Source organism: Aotus nancymaae, unplaced genomic scaffold (genome assembly GCF_030222135.1).
Source record: "Aotus nancymaae isolate 86718 unplaced genomic scaffold, 86718_ANA_hifiasm-v0.15.2.pri h1tg000014l, whole genome shotgun sequence".
NCBI classification, from domain to species: domain Eukaryota; kingdom Metazoa; phylum Chordata; class Mammalia; order Primates; family Aotidae; genus Aotus; species Aotus nancymaae.
The window spans coordinates 124,005,157-124,022,549 of record NW_026988425.1 but is presented as its reverse complement, the minus strand read 5'-3'; the positions used below and the strand labels follow the sequence as shown (position 1 = coordinate 124,022,549).

The following is a 17,393-nucleotide window of genomic DNA, read 5'->3' as shown; positions in this document are numbered from 1 at the left end:
CCTCCAACAGACCCCAGTGTATAGTGCTCCCCTCCCTGTGTCCATGTGTTCTCATTGTTCAACACCCGTCTATGAGTGAGAACATGCGGTGTTTGATTTTGTGTTCTTGTGTCAGTTTGCTGAGAATGATGGTTTCCAGGTTCATCCATGTCCCTGCAAAGGACGCGAACTCATCGTTTTTGATGGCTGCATAATATTCCATGGTGTATATGTGCCACATTTTTCCTGTCCAGTCTATCATCTGTGGGCATTTGGGTTGGTTCCAGGTCTTTGCTATTGTAAACTGTGCTGCAATGAACATTTGTGTGCATGTGTCCTTATAGTAGACCGATTTATACTCCTTTGGATATATACCCAGTAATGGGATTGCTGGATCAAATGGAATTTCTATTTCTAGGTCCTTGAGGAATCGCCACACTGTCTTCCACAATGGTTGAACTAATTTACACTCCCACCAAAAGTGTAAAAGTGTTCCTATTTCTCCACATCCTCTCCAGCGTCTGTTGTCTCCAGATTTTTTAATGATCGCCATTCTAACTGGCGTGAGATGGTATCTCAATGTAGTTTTGATTTGCATTTCTCTAATGACCAGTGATGATGAGCATTTTTTCATGTGTTTGTTGGCCTCATGTATGTCTTCTTCTGTAAAGTATCTGTTCATATCCTTCGCCCACTTTTGAATGGGCTTGTTTGTTTTTTTCTTGTAAATCTGTTTTAGTTCGTTGTAAATTCTGGATAAAAGCCCTTTGTCAGATGGGTAGACTGCAAAAATTTTTTCCCATTCTGTTGGTTGCCGATTCACTCTAATGACTATTTCTTTTGCCGTGCAGAAGCTGTGGAGTTTGATTAGGTCCCATTTGTCTATTTTGGCTTTTGTTGCCAATGTCATGAAGTCCTTGCCTACGCCTACGTCCTGAATGGTTTTGCCTAGGTTTTCTTCTAGGGTTTTTATGGTGTTAGGTCTTATGTTTAAGTCTTTAATCCATCTGGAGTTAATTTTAGTGTAAAGTGTCAGGAAGAGGTCCAGTTTTTGCTTTCTGCATATGGCTAGCCAGTTTTCCCAACACCACTTATTAAACAGGGAATCCTTTCCCCATTGCTTGTTTTTGTCAGGTTTGTCAAAGATCGGATGGTTGTAGATATGTTGTGTTGCCTCCGAGGCCTCTGTTCTGTTCCATTGCTCTATATCTCTGTTTTGGTACCAGTACCATGCTGTTTTGATTACTGTAGCCTTGTAGTATAGTTTGATATCTGGTAGTGTGATGCCTCCCACTTTGTTCTTTTTGCTTAGAATTGACTTGGCTATGCGGGCTCTCTTTTGGTTCCATATGAAGTTTTTTTTTTTTTTTTTTGAGACGGAGTTTCGCTCTTGATACCCAGGCTGGAGCGCAATGGCGCGATCTCGGCTCACCGCAATCTCCGCCTCCTGGGTTCAGGCAATTCTCCTGCCTCAGCCTCCTGAGTAGCTGGGATTACAGGCACGCGCCACCGTGCCCAGCTAATTTTTTTGTATTAGTAGAGACGGGGTTTCACCATGTTGACCAGGATGGTCTCAATCTCTTGACCTCGTGATCCACCCGCCTCGGCCTCCCAAAGTGCTGGGATTACAGGCTTGAGCCACCGCGCCCGGCCCCATATGAAGTTTAAGGTGGTTTTTTCCAGTTCTGTGAAGAAGGTCATTGGTAGCTTGATGGGGATAGTGTTGAATCTGTAAATTACTTTGGGCAGTATGGCCATTTTCACTATATTGATTCTTCCTAACCATGAACATGGAATGCTTCTCCATCTGTTTGTGTCCTCTCTTATTTCGTTGAGCAGTGGTTTGTAGTTCTCCTTGAAGAGGTCCTTTACGTTCCTTGTTAGTTGTATTCCTAGGTATTTTATTCTCTTTGTAGCAATTGTGAATGGCAATTCGTTCTTGATTTGGCTCTCTTTAAGTCTGTTGTTGGTGTATAGGAATGCTTGTGATTTTTGCACATTGATTTTGTATCCTGAGACTTTGCTGAAGTTGCTTATCAGTTTCAGGAGATTTTGGGCTGAGACAATGGGGTCTTCTAGATATACAATCATGTCGTCTGCAAATAGAGACAATTTGACTTCCTCCTTTCCTAATTGAATACCCTTTATTTCTTTTTCTTGCCTGATTGCTCTGGCTAGAACTTCCAGTACTATATTGAATAGGAGTGGTGAGAGAGGGCATCCTTGTCTAGTGCCAGATTTCAAAGGGAATGCTTCCAGTTTTTGCCCATTCAGTATGGTATTGGCTGTTGGTTTGTCGTAAATAGCTTTTATTATTTTGAGATACGTTCCGTCAATACCTAGTTTATTGAGGGTTTTTAGCATAAAGGGCTGTTGAATTTTGTCGAAGGCCTTCTCTGCATCAATTGAGATAATCATGTGGTTTTTGTCTTTGGTTCTGTTTATGTGGTGAATTACATTTATAGACTTATGTATGTTGAACCAGCCTTGCATCCCCAGGATGAATCCTACTTGATCATGGTGGATAAGCTTTTTGATGTGCTGTTGTAATCGGCTTGCCAGTATTTTATTGAAGATTTTTGCATCTATGTTCATCATGGATATTGGCCTGTAGTTTTCCTTTCTTTTTGAGTCTCTGCCGGATTTTGGTATCAGGATGATGTTGGTCTCATAAAATGATTTGAGAAGGATTCCCTCTTTTTGGATTATTTGGAATAGTTTCAGAAGGAATGGTACCAGTTCCTCTTTGTATGTCCGGTAGAATTCGGCTGTGAACCCATCTGGACCTGGGCTTTTTTTGGGTGGTAGGCTCTTAATTTGCTGCCTCGCCTTCAGACCTTGTTATTGGTCTATTCAGGGTTTTGACTTCTTCCTGGTTTAGGCTTGGGAGGAGGCAAGTGTCCAGGAATTTATCCATTTCTTCCAGGTTTTCTAGTTTATGTGCATAGAGTTGTTTGTAATAATCTCTGATGATGGTTTCAATTTCTGTGGAATCTGTGGTGATATCCACTTTATCATTTTTTATTGCATCTATTTGGTTATTCTCTCTTTTCTTTTTTATTAATCTGGCTAGTGGTCTGTCTATTTTGTTGATCTTTTCATAAAACCAGCTCCTGGATTTATTGATTTTTTTGAAGGGTTTTTCATGTCTCTATCTCCTTCAGTTCTGCTCTGATCTTAGTTATTTCTTGTCTTCTGCTAGGTTTTGAGTTTTTTTGATCTTGCTCCTCTAGCTCTTTCAGTTTTGACGATAGGGTGTCAATTTTAGATCTCTCCTTGTTTCTCATATGGGCACTTATTGCTATATATTTTCCTCTAGACACTGCTTTAAATGTGTCCCAGAGATTCTGGTATGTGGTGTCTTCATTCTCGTTGGTTTCGAAGAACATCTTTATTTCTGCCTTCATTTCATTGTTTATCCAGTCAACATTCAAGAGAAAGTTGTTAAGTTTCCATGAAGCTGTGCGGTTCTGGGTTGGTTTCTTAATTCTGAGTTCTAACTTGATTGCACTGTGGTCTGAGAGACTGTTTGTTATGGTTTCTGTTCTTTTGCATTTGCTGAGGAGTGATTTACTTCCAATTATGTGGTCAATTTTAGAGTAGGTGTGATGTGGTGCTGAGAAGAATGTATATTCTGTGGATTTGGGGTAGAGAGTTCTGTAAATGTCTATTAGGTTTGCTTGGTCCAGGTCTGAGTTCAAGTCCTGGATATCCTTGTTAATTTTCTGTCTCGTTGATCTGTCTAATATTGACAATGGTGTGTTGAAGTCTCCCACTATTATTGTGTGGGAGTCTAAGTCTCTTTGTAAGTCATTAAGAACTTGCCTTATGTATCTGGGTGCTCCTGTATTAGGTGCATATATATTTAGGATCATTAGCTCTTCTTGTTGCATTGATCCTTTTACCATTATGTAATGTCCTTCTTTGTCTCTTTTGATCTTTGTTGCTTTAAAGTCTATTTTATTAGACATGAGAATTGCAACTCCTGCTTTTTTTTGCTCTCCATATGCTTGGTAAATCTTCCTCCATCCCTTTATTTTGAGCCTTTGTGTGTCCATGCATGTGAGATGGGTTTCCTGGATACAGCACACTGATGGGTTTTGGCTTTTTATCCAATTTGCCAGTCTGTGTCTTTTGATTGGGGCATTTAGTCCATTTATGTTTAGGGTTAATATTGTTATGTGTGAATTTGATCCTGCCATTTTGATGCTAGCCGGCTGTTTTGCCCGTTGGTTGATGCAGATTCTTCATTGTGTTGATGCTCTTTACCATTTCGTGTGTTTTTGGAGTGGCTGGTACTGGTTCTTCTTTTCTATGTGTAGTGCCTCTTTCAGGAGGTCTTGTAAAGCTGGTGTGGTGGTGATGAAATCTCTGAGTACTTGCTTGTTGACAAAGGATTTTATTTTTCCTTCACTTATAAAGCTTAAGTTTGGCTGGATATGAAATTCTGGGTTGAAAGTTCTTTTCTTTAAGGATGTTGAATATCGGCCCCCACTCTCTTCTGGCTTGTAGGGTTTCTGCTGAGAGATCTGCTGTGAGTCTGATGGGCTTCCCTTTGTGGGTAACTCGACCTTTCTCTCTGGCTGCCCTTAGCATTTTGTCCTTCATTTCAACCCTGGTGAATCTGACGATTATGTGCCTTGGGGTTGCTCTTCTTGAGGAATATCTTTGTGGTGTTCTCTGTATTTCCTGGACTTGAATATTGGCCTGCCTTGCTAGGTTGGGGAAGTTTTCCTGGATAATATCCTGAAGAGTATTTTCCAGCTTGGATTCATTCTCTTCGTCACATTCAGGTACACCTATTAAACGTAGATTAGGTCTTTTCACATAGTCCCATATTTCTTGTTGACTTTGTTCATTCCTTTTTACCCAGTTTTCTCCAATCTTGCCTTCTCGTTTTATTTCATTGAGTTGATCTTTGACCTCTGATATCCTTTCTTCTACTTGGTCAATTTGGCTGTTGAAACTTGTGCATGCTTTGCGAAGTTCTCGTGTTGTTTTTCACCTCTATCAATTCACTTATATTCCTCTCTAAGTTGTCCATTCTCGTTAGCATTTCATCAAATCTTTTTTCAAGGTTCTCAGTTTGTTTGCATTGGGTTAGAACATGTTCTTCTAGCTCACGGAAGTTTCTTATTACCCACTTTCTGAAGGCTGATTCTGTCATTTCATCACCCTCATTCTCCATCCAGTCTTCTTCCCTTGCTGGTGAGGAGTTGTGATCCCTTGTAGGAGGAGAGGTGTTCTGGTTTCCGGTGTTTTCATCCTTTTTGCACTGGTTTCTTCCCATCTTTGTGGATTTATCCACCTGTTGGCTTTGTAGTTGTTGACTTTCTGATTGGGTCTCTGAGTGGACATCCTGTTTGTTGTTGATGAAGTTATTTCTGTTTCTTAGTTTTCCTTTTAACTGTCTGGCCTCTCTGCTGTAGGATTGCTGAGGTCCACTCCAGGCCCTGCTTGCCTGGGGATCACTTGCAGCAGCTGCCGAACAGTTAAGGTTGCTACCAGTTTCTTTTTCTGCTTTGTCCCAGAAGGATACCTGCCAAATGTCAGTCTGAGCTCTCCTTTATGAGGTTACTCTTTGGATATATGGGGGTCAGGGAGCTGCTTGAGGAAACAGTCTGTCCTTTATATTAGCTCAGGTGCTGAGCTGTGAGCCCCGTTGTTCATTCAGAGCTGCTGGGCCGGTAAATTTACGTCTGCAGCAGCAGAACTCATAAACCCCTTTTTTTTCCCCAGGTGTTCTGTTCCAGGGAGTTAGGGCTTTATGAGTGTCTGCTGTGCTGCTGCCTTTTTTTTTTTCTTCAGGGCTGCCCTGCCCACAAGGAGGCAGCCTAGTCACTCTCAGCCTGCAGAGGCTTCGCTGGGCTGCTGTGGGCTCCGTCCAGCTGCCCTTTGAACTTCCCTGCAGTCTTGTTTATATGGGTGTAGTTAGTACTGCCTCCGCAATGTTGCCCCGCCTCTGTAATGATGGACTCTCTCTGTAATGGCGGGTTGCCTCGGCAATGGCTGGTTGCCTCAGCAACAGCAGGCTGCCTCCATAATGGTGGACACCCCTCCCCCACAGAGCTGGACCGTCCCGGGTTCAGCTGTGCTTGCTGTGAAACTCTCAACCCAGAGTGTTTCCAATTGCTGTTTTTTTGTTTTTGTTTTTGATTTTGTGGGGGTGGGACCAGCCGGGCCTGATCTCTTGGCTCCCTGCCTCAGAGCCTTTTGTTTTTTAGCTGAACGGTCGGCTCTCTCCCAGGTGTCCTGGTCGCCTGTTGAATAGGCGCCGGGATCTGTGTGACTTCCCGTGTGGCGACCCACTGTGCTGGCTGAAACCGCGGCTCTGAGATTCATGGCGCTTTTTTGCCCGGGAATCTCCTGGTCTGGTTCCCTGTTTCAGCTCCCCTTGCTGGCTAAGTGGGAACACAGTCCCGTTTACTCTGCACCGGGAGCCGCTGCGCTGGGGCACAGGCAAAACAGACGTGCTGGCCAAAACAGCTGCCCTGGCAACCCGTGGGGCTCCTCTGCCTGGGAATCTCCTGGTCTGTGGGCAATAAAAATCCATCTGGAAATGCGGCGTCCACTCACCCTCTGCACTTTCACTCGAAGCTGCTATCCTGAGCTGCACCTAACCGGCCATCTTGGAACTTCTCCACCCTTCACTATCTATTATCGGTACCATGCCACCTCTGCTCAGTAACCGTTCATGAGCTTCCGTATATAAAATCCAAATTCTTTAACATTTGTAATTTGCTAACACCGTACCTCAGTGACTTCATTTCTCACTGTTTCCTAGTATTGATAGTTGCTTCAATCATGCTGGTTCCTTGGTCTCTTCCAGATGCCTTATTCCTTATTTAGGAACTTGTTACTATTATTATTACACATTCTCTACTATCTCAACGCTCTTCTTCCTTCAAGATTTCATTCTGGTCTCTTCCTGAGATCTGCACTATACCCTTCCTCCTGCCCCCATCCTGGATGCTACTCACTGGATATGGTACTTGCTTGTTTATATTGTGTGTTAGTACCAGCATTAAGTATTTTGTGTTTATTTTCCGCATAGTTTCAATTTACTGTAATAACTTTTGAGCCACTTTAATTCCTGAATTTACCTAAAGATAGGGTGACCAGCTTGTCCCAGTTTGCCTGAGACTGTCCTGGTTTTAGTGCTAAAAGTACCACATCCCAGGGAAACCCCTTTGTGCCAGGCAAACTGGGGCAGTCACCCTACTGTTAAAAGCCCAAGTTAAGTTATGCGTTTGGCCTTTACACGTCCCACAGGTTAATTAGCCACATGTGCAGTGAGACTTTGCCTTAAACTGTTTTCCAAGCTAAAATGTATGGGAACTATTATCTCTACCCATCAAACATGTGCTGACTTTCTAAATGTATAAGATGTTAAGAAAGATAATACAACATGGTTTTGTGGTCCTCAGGGAGTTAAAACTTTCCTAGCCATATCATTTAGAGGTTTATTAACTGTAATTATATTTTCCTTCTCATTTATATTTACAGATGAAAGGGTCTTGAGAAAATAAACTTGGATTTCTTGATTTCTTCCCAGGTAGTGGTGAAACCCTTGGCCCATCGTGGTATCCCTTGCCCGTGTGTCATGTGAGCAGGCACAAAAACCTTCTAATTTAGAAGGTTTTTCTGTGACGCTTTTTGCTTACCACACACTGAAGCTAATTTCCTGCTTTCTCTATATTCATGAGACTTCCTTGTGGTGTCCTAGGAAGTGCTTGGTGGTGTAAATGATCCCACCGTGCCTGATGGCATAGCACAGAGCTGGGAGAGATGAGCCTGGTGGGTTCTCACAGGCAGGCCAGCCAGCCATCTCTAGCACACCACCCTTTTACTGCTTATAAAAAGCACAAGCGTATAGTCTCCCTAAAAACTTCACATCTCTCAGAGCTTTGAAGCTTTTATTAGGATTTTTTTCTTCAAGATCACTAATTTAACATGTGAACAAGAGCAGTCTCAGTACCCTTTTCTTTATATATCCTATCTGGAAAGAGGCCACTTTGTGTCTTCTTTTTCTTCCCTGTCTATAAGCTAGTTTTCTGGCCCACAGTGTTTCAGTGCATGGCAGTAGCTTATGACAGCACCTCTTCAGCATTCCTTTTTTTTTTTCTTTTTTTTAAATTAAGAGCACATAACTTACATGAGCAGACAGCTGTGCTACGTGATCCAAATATTTTAAAGACTGGTTCTGCCTGAGCAAAATTTAGCGTTATCAAATAAAACTCATGTCACTAACTTGACACTTATTTGATTGTCATAATAGGAAGACCCAATTGTAGCATATCCTCAGAAGTGCCCTTGTTTACTTTTTTCTTCCCCTCTATCCCGCTGTACTTCTGTTCTTTGCTCTCTTCCAAGGGCTCATTTCCATTCCGTAAGAAAAAGCTGTGTGACACTTAAAAGACCCTGGCCCAGAAAGTCCTCCTTTCACTTTTTTTTTTGGCTGTTGTTAATGTGTCTCTTGTTCATTTTTTTCTTTAGTAGTTTTATTTTGGAATGGATTTGAATTCGTAAGAATTGTACAAAAAAGTAGAGTTAATGTGAACTCTTCAGCCAGCTTCCGCTAATGTTAATAGCTTATGTAACCTTGGTAAATGTAACTCAACTAAGAAACTAACAATACCATTAGCTAAACTGCAGGTTTTATTCACATTTGCCTAGTTTTATTCACATTTCCCTAGTTTTTCCACAAACATTCTTTACCTGTTTCAGGTTCTCATCCAGGATACTATATAGCATTTAGTTGTCATGTCTCCTTATTCTCAGTGTCTCAGTCTGTTGCAGTTTTTTCATTTCATCTTTCAAGACCTTGATGTGTTTTTTCTATTGAATTAGATTTTTTTTTTTTTTTTGAGATGGATTCTTGCTCTGTCATTCAGACTGGAGTGTAGTGGTGCGATCTCGGCTCACTGCAACCTCCGCCTCCCAAGTTTGAGCAATTCTCCTGCCTCAGCCTCTTGAGTAGCTGGGGTTATAGGCACACACCACCACGCCCAGGTAATTTTTTGTATTTTTAGTAGAGATGAGGTTTCACCGTGTTGACCAGGCTGCTTTCAAACTCCTGACCTCAAGTGATCCGCCTGCCTCAGCCTTCCAAAGTGCTAGGATTATAGACATGAGAATTAGATTTTTATTTCACCTCAAATAATGTATATTAAAGCTCTTTAAACATAGAAATATACTAATACAAAAGGAATGATTTTATAATTACTAGATTTCTGTTATAATAAACCACCCCCTAAAATGTCATCAAATTGACTTTTTAAAATATAGACATAATTTTAGACTTAGAGAAAAGTTGCAAATAACAGAAGAATCTGTGGATGCCCTTTCCTCAGATTTCCCAACAAAACCTTGACACTTTGGAAGATTGTTGTTCAGTTAGTGTCTTGTAGTGTGCCTCTGCGTTTGGATTTGTCTGATGTTTTCTTTTGATTAAGCAGAGGTTATGGACATTGGGGGAGGCCACCAGAGAGGTGGTATCCCTTTCCCTTGTGTCATGTGAGCAGGCACAAGACAGCAACATGATTGGTTATTGGTGATGTTAACCTTGATCACTTCAGGTTAAAGTGGTATCTGTCAGGTTTCTCCTCTAGAAAGTGACTGTTTTTCCTTTTCCATACTGCTTGTTAGTAGCAAATCACTAAGTCTAGCCCACGTTCACGGGATTGGGAATTAAGCTACACATCCTGGAGGGAGGAGAATCACGAATTTGTAGACATACCTTAAAACTACCACAGTAATTAGTTAATACTTTGGGGAAGATACCTTTGTGGTTATACAAATAACCTGTTTCTCCTTAAAAGTTTGCTCACTGAATTTAGCATTCAACAATGCACATTGCACACAGCAACCATTCAGTCTCTGACATTGAGTCTTCGATAGTTTCTTGATCTTTACTGTGATGTTCTAATCATGATTTTGTTTCCCTTATTTCTCCTACATTTATTAATTGGAATTCCTTTGTAAGGAAGATTTGTCTCTTTTCCTCCATTTATCTTTTATTCAGTCATCTGTTTACAACAGTATGGATTCACAGATAATTTTTTTTTTTTTGAAAGAAAGAAAGAAAGAAAAAGAATAAAGAGGAGGAAAAAGGAAGAGAAAAAGAGAGAGAGAATAGGAGTATTGCTTTCTTGCCCAGGCTAGAATGCATTTTAGCAATGGGTATTGAAAACCTCTTTTATACCAATAATTATACTTGATGTAAACAGGAAGGAATAAGGGAAGAAAATAACAAACGAGCAGCCAACCAATATTTCATTTAAACCTATGAAATGCTATGCGATTACTGAGGAGTGATTTACTTCCAATTATGTAGTCACTTATGGAATAGGTGTGAGGTGGTAATGTATGTTTTATGTATTTGAAGTGGAGAGTTCTATAAATGTTTATTAAGCTTACTTGTTCCGGGTCTGAGTTCAAGTCCTGGATGTCCTTGTTAATTTTCTGTCTCGTTGATCTATAAAATTGTTAGCTCTTCTTGTTACATTGATCCTTATGCCATTATGTAATGTCCTTCTTTGCCTCTTTTGCTCTTTGTTGCTTTAAAGTCTACTTTATCAGAGGCGAGAATTGCATCTCCTGCTTTTTGTTTATTTGTTTATTTTTACTCTCTGATTGGTTGATAAATCTTCCTCCTTCTCTTTGTTTTGAGTCTTTGTGTATCGTTGCATGTGAGATGGGTCTGGATGCAGCATACCAATGGGTTTTGGCTTTTTATCCAATTAGAATATATATAACTTTAATACTGGCTTTTGATGCTAGCTGGCTGTTTTGCCCGTTAGTTAGTGTAAATTTTTCGTTGTGTTAATGTTCTTTTCTTTTTGATATATTTTTGGAAAGGCTGATATTGGTTGTTCCTTTATATGTATAGTGCTTCTTTCAGAAGCTCTTGTAAAGCAGGCCTGGTGGTGGTGAACTCTCTAATTACTTGTTTGTTCACAAAGGATTTAATTTTTCCTTCGATTATAAAGCTTAGTTTGGCTGGATAGGAAATTCTGGGTTGAAAGTTCTTTTTTTTAAGGATGTTAAATATTGGTCCCCACTCTTTTCTGGCTTGTAGGGTTTCTGCTGAGAGATCTGCTGTAAGTCTGATAGGTTTCCTTTTATAGGTAACCTGACCTTTCTCTCTGGCTGCCCTTAGCATTTTCTCCTTCATTTCAACCCTAATAAATCTGGCAATTATGTGCCTTGGGGTTGGTCTTCTTGAAGAATATCTTTGTGGTGTTCTCTGTATTACCTGGAGTTGAATATTACCCTGCCTTGCCAGGTTGGGAAAGTTTTCCTGAATGATATCCTGAAGAGTATTTTCCAACTTGGATTCATTCTCTTCATCACATTCAGGTACACCTATCAAACGTAAATTAGGTCTTTTCACATAGTCCCATATTTCCTGGAGACTTTGCTCATTCCTTTTCATCCTTTTTTCTCCAATCTTGTCTTCTCGTTTCATTTCACTGAGTTGGTTCTCGACTTCTGATATCCTTTCTTCTACTTGATCAATTCGACGAAATCTGAGCAATCCACCGCGCCGGCCAAAATAGCGGTGTTAAGATTGATGGTGCTTTTCTGCCCAGGAATCTCCGGACTCTGCACCAAAAACTGGTGCGCTAAGGCACCGGCAAAACCGCCGCGCCGGCCACAAGAGTCGCCCTGGCAACACGTGGGGCTCCTCTGCTGGGAATCTCCTGGTCTGTGAGCAACAAATATTCGTCTGAAAGTGTGGCGTCCTCTCGTTCTCTGCACTTTCACTGGGAACTACGAGCCTGAGCTGCTAGTGATCAGCCATCTTGGATCTCTCTCATTTCGATAATTTTTAATTTACATTCTAATCTGGCATTTTTGTTATTTCTTTGGTTGCTCAGATTGTTCCAGCTTTGGCTATTGGGAGTTCTTTCATGTTGGCTCTTGTATCCTATGGAAATGCTGTCCCCTCCTTTTTTCAACCCCATTTCCTTATTTTCTGGTATTCTGGCACTACTGGAGGCCACAGATTCGTCTTCTGTTTCCCCTGCCCCAGCCTGGGAATCAGCCATTTCTCCAAAGAGCCCTGGTTCTTTTTATTGGAAAATGGTACTTTAAAAGCATGATCTGGGTACTGAGTTTGCATGTTGTTGCTGGAGGGTCACTTCCTTGAGAACTTTCAGAGGGCAGAGCTAGAAAGCATACATACGTGTACTGGCCCAGGTGTACACACATCTGTTACTGCATCTCTGTTCATATGTTTATTAAGGCAGGCATAAGTTCATTCTGCTATCTCAGGCTCTAATCTAGCCCCTTGAGGTTCACTCCCAGATTCATGCTTTTGCTTTTTGATGATGGAGTATGGGCAGTAAAGCAGTTAAACCTGGTTTCCATATTTATTTTTTGCTTAGTGCTGTAGCACTAAGCAAAAAATAATGAGAAAGGGGTCTTTTGGCTTAACTCTCATGGACACATTGTATCAGGAAAGTTGTCCTCATCACACAGCTCTGAGTGGTCCTCCAGAGCTCTCTGAGATGGCTACAACATTGCAGGTGAAAAACACCTGTTTTTCAGGTGCTTCACTTCTCACCTTTCACATGGTACATGCCCAGTTGTATCTTCTAAGCTTTGTTTCAGAGAATTTTAAGAGTTGTCACTTTAATAACCGTCTCTAACACAGGGGTCAGCAACCTTTTCTGTGAAGTGCAGTAAATGTTTTAGGCCTTGTGGACCATAAGGTATTTGTTTCAGGTACTCACCTCTGTCTTTGTCTTGTGAAAGCAGCCATAGATGGTACATGAACGAATGAGTATGACTGTGTCTTACTAAAATTTTATTTACAAAAACAAGGGTTTTTATTTGGCCCGTGGGCCGTGGTTTACCATCCCTTGGACCCATTAAATATATTCTCCTTTTCTTTGTCTCATTCTCACTGAGTTCTTGGGCTTGATACATTAACATTTGTGCATCAGTAAAAGAATCTGGTTTCTAGAAAAGAAGGGCTGTCTGTGAGCTTTCTCTTCCTAAATACAGTTGGTTTATGGTACCAGTGTGGTCACACAAGCTCTGTCTCTTCCTTCCCTTTATTACTTCTGCTTCCCTTCTCAGGAACCTGAAATCCTGTGGTAGTTTTCTTTTTTGTTTTTAAGTGATTTATTTTTTTGAGCCTGTTGACCAGGCTGGAGTACAGTGGCACGATTTCAGCTCATTGCAACCTCCACCTCCTGGGTTCAAGTGATTCTCTTGCCTCAGCCTCCTAAGTAGCTGAGACTACAGGCATGCACCACCATGACCAGCTAAATTTTTTTTTGTATTTTTAGTAGAGACTGGTTTCACCATGTTGGCCAGGTTGGTCTTGAACTCCTGACTTAAGGTGATCCTCCCACCACGGCCTCCCAAAGTGCTGGGATTACAGACGTAAGGCACTGTGCCCGGCCTTTAAGTGAATTTTTATTTCAGTATAACGTGCATAACAAGTTTGTATGGATAAGTCTTAGGACTGGATGAATTTTTTTTTTTAGCATTGTTTGAAGAGTCTGTTTTTAGATGAGTTTGCTAAGAAAGGTGGCACAGTATGTGATGATTCCATGTAAAGAAGTCAGTGTTATAGGACTGTGTCCCCTGTCTGAACTGGCATGGTTAGTTATTTAAATTAAGGGCCTGCTTATAGCTGGTATCTTAGTTTAGTTGTGTAAATTAAGGGCCTGCTTATAGCTGGTAGCTAAGATTTGCTGGTGAGGAGAGAGGGTTGAGTATTCAGTGGCCCAGAATCTGCTATGGGAATTGATAAGGTTTATGTTCAAGGAGCTAGAGAAGCTTTAAATTATATACATTTGAATTACTCAATGCATTTTATTTATACACACACACACATATATCTCGTTATCCTAAATTTTTTTCTCAGAATTCAATTAAGGCCAATATTTGAACTTTAATACAGTTTTGGTACTTGCTATATGTCACTACAGTACATTTAATTGTGTGTAATTATAGAGAAAGACTATTGGATTTGCTGTCAGAACACTTGGTTATAAGTGCTAAGTTTACTGCTTATTTTTAAGATCTTAGGAAAGTGATTTAACCTCTTTGGGTCCAAATCCTTTATCTGTGTATTAAGGAAACCATCTGCCTTCCTTACCTTACAGGTTGTTGAAAGAATCAGACAGGACAGATGTCCTATTTATAGCTCTTTAATGGGTATGTAGGCAAGCAGTGGCAGTTCTGTGACTTTTCTCTAACTTACATATTGTTTACCCAAACAGCCCTTATCTTCCAGCCAGCTTGACTGCTTAGCCATATTGAATTACTAGTTTCTCTTTGTGACTAGAACAGCAACTGCCCAACTCGTGGTGGACAGAACCATGTGTCATGAAGTGATTTTATTCATTCTTGCATTCAGCACTCTTTTAACAGGCACCTACCCTGTGCCAGACACCATTCTAGGCACTAACGTTTCAGCAGTGAATAAAATCAATACATCTTCTACCCTCATGGAGCATGTAATCCTGTGAGTAACGAGGCATTAATTAAAAAATATATAAATATAATTGTAGCTTTGATGAGTGGTAGAATTACAAGTATATAGTGCTTTGATATGTGAATTTAGATAGGAAGGCTTTTTTTTTTTTTTTTTTTTAAAAAAAAAAAAGCATTCCCCAAACAGTGGCTGGACTAAGCTAGAAGGAAAGAATATTCCATGAAATGGAAAGAAGCATTGTCCCATGAGGGATTAATAGGCCGCCACTGTAGGCAGAGGAATAAGGGTGAGGAAGACTGGTAGCTGGCTGGGTATGCAGGGTTCCCAGGCCATGAGAGGAGGCTTGTCTTCAAAATAGAAGTTAGCTCAAGCTATTTGCACTGAATTTGACGTGAGCAGATTTTAAGTAAATGTTAAGGGGCAGTTACTAAAACTAGCCTTGTACATTTTTGAGAACTTCAAATCAGTTATTGCAACTCAGATTTTGTTATAACATATTTGTTAAAGAGAGAATTGTTTTGAGACTGTAGTTTCATTCTTCATGAATTGGTAGGTGTTTGCAGATTGTCAGCAAACATTCTGTCAGTGCTAAAGGTTTTTATAATGATAGAAATAGGCAAAGCTGATCAGGACACTCACTTTTCTACTGTTGATCCTGGAGACAGATGGGCTAAAATGTTCTGTATCTAATTGACTTTTAGTTCTTGAAATTAAGGTTTAATGATGAGCAAGCTTTAAATTGTAGAAAATTATTCTTTCAAAAGCATATTATGCCTTTTGTATTGGCTTCTTATATTTATTTCTTTTAATCTTTTAACTCAAACTATATATTAAGGTTTTGTTGCCTACTAAATTATAGTCTGACTGCGGAAGGAAACTTGATTTGGTATGCAAATTTTACATACCAAACATTTTACATTCAGTGAAGCTGAGCTCTGTTTCTCCTCCCTTAGAAAAGGGATCAAAGACATTGGTTTGAGAGATTAAGTTATGTGTTAATAGAACACAAATATTCCATCAAGAAATACTCTGAAGGAGAAGGTGTAGTTTATTTCTTCTCCAGAAAGTCTTCCAACTGATAAATGAGAGGTAGTATGGCATAGGAAAAAAAGTACAAGTACACTCAGGTCAGCCTTTCTAGTTCAACCAGCTCAGACCCCTGAGCTAATTTTGCCTCTTTCCACACCTTGAAGAACAAGAGAACAATGCCTTGTCATTACTGTTCGCTTTATGAGGATGTAAAGTGTGTGCAGTGCCTAGCACCTGGTGGGCAATGATGAATGCTCTTACTATCCTCATCAGTGTCCTCTTAAAACACTCCTTCTAGGTCCCACAGTGACCATTAGTATTTTATGACAAAGTAGCTTACACAATATTTTTCTTTTTTTGAAGGAGAAATTGTCGTAAATGAAGTCAATTTTGTGAGAAAATGCATCGCAACAGACACAAGCCAGTACGATTTGTGGGGAAAGCTGATATGCAGTAACTTCAAAATCTCCTTTATTACAGATGACCCAATGCCATTACAGGTGTGTTTTATTTGTACGCTGTTTAATTGTATCAAGGTTTTCAACTCTCTTAGTATATATTATAAAACATTAGGTATGGAAAAATGATAAAATTATTAGGCAATATTTGGGATAAATTATATTAAAATTTAAAGTTTAAGAAGAATGTTGGAACTTGCGTGAGGAGTATAATTAGTGAGAGGATTGTAAGTCACCTTGTTTTATTTATCCTCTGTGATCATTGGTTATATGTCCTTTTCATTAAGGAAGTTATTCCCTCTTTTCAAGATCTTTTAACCTGCTTATAAAAATGACATAAAGAGAAAAAATTACTTGCTAAGTGATTTTATAAATGGCACACATTTTACTGATTTCATTGTTTTTTTTTGTTGTTGGGTTTTGGTTTGTTTGTTTTGAGCCTGGATCTCACTCTGTCTCCCAGGCTGGAGTGCAGTGGCACGATCTCGGCTCACTGCAGCCTCTGCTTCCTGGACTCAAGCTGTCCTACCACCTCAGCCTCTTGAGTAGCTGGAGGAGTACAGGCTCACGTCACCACTCCTGGCTAACTTTTTTATTTTTTGTAGAGACAGGGTTTTGTTATGTTGCCCAGACTGAGCTCAAGCATTCTGCCCGCCTCGGCCTTCTAAAGTGCCAGAGTACAGGCGTGAACCACTACACCCAGCCTACCATTTTTTTTTAATTGATTAGTTCTTTTCCTAAAATTCAAATTCGAGTTTCTAGGAAGAGTGAAGAAAAGTATCGATTTAAAAATTTAATAGTCCTCTTGATATTTTAAGTTTTTAATGGAAAGTAATAGTTCCATATAATTTTGGTTTTTAGAAGTTCAGGCATTCATGTGATTAACTTAAAAACCCTGGACTTTCTCCCAGCCATTTTCTTTTTGATTTATAAAGTATTATACACAGTTACCCCTAGATCTTTCTTTATAATAGTAATTGTTCTTTTTTTTTTTTTTTGAGACGGAGTTTCACTCTTGTTACCCAGGCTGGAGTGCAGTGGTGCGATCTCGGCTCACCGCAACCTCCGCCTCCTGGGTTCAGGCAATTCTCCTGCCTCAGCCTCCTGAGTAGCTGGGATTACAGGCACACGCCACAATGCCCAGCTAATTTTTGTATTTTTAGTAGAGACAGGGTTTCACCACATTGACCAGGGTGTTCTCGATCTCTTGACCTCGTGATCCACCCGCCTCGGCCTTCCAAAGTGCTAGGATTACAGGCGTGAGCCACTGCGCCCTGCCAATAGTAATTGTTCGCTAATGAAATATTTGCATATGAACTATAAACTTTTTAATTTAAGGGTCTAATAATTTAGTGTAAGTATATTTCATGTAGTCATCCACTAATTTACTATATTACTGTACTGCACAAATACTTACTGTACTATATATTTGTGTGTTCATTACAGTCTTGTGTAGGCATATTTAGACT

At 40.2% G+C, this 17,393-nt stretch overlaps 1 protein-coding gene across 2 annotated transcripts in view; it reads left to right on the top strand.

The window, feature by feature from the left end:
- Positions 1-17,393, top strand: part of MTMR10 (myotubularin related protein 10) — a 65,320-nt gene that overhangs the window by 7,691 nt on the left and 40,236 nt on the right. For both annotated transcript variants that reach the window (XM_012472474.3, XM_012472473.3), the window contains one exon: positions 15,830-15,966. In XM_012472474.3, the coding sequence (XP_012327897.2) occupies positions 15,830-15,966 (137 nt within the window). The remainder of the gene's footprint in view (positions 1-15,829; positions 15,967-17,393) is intronic.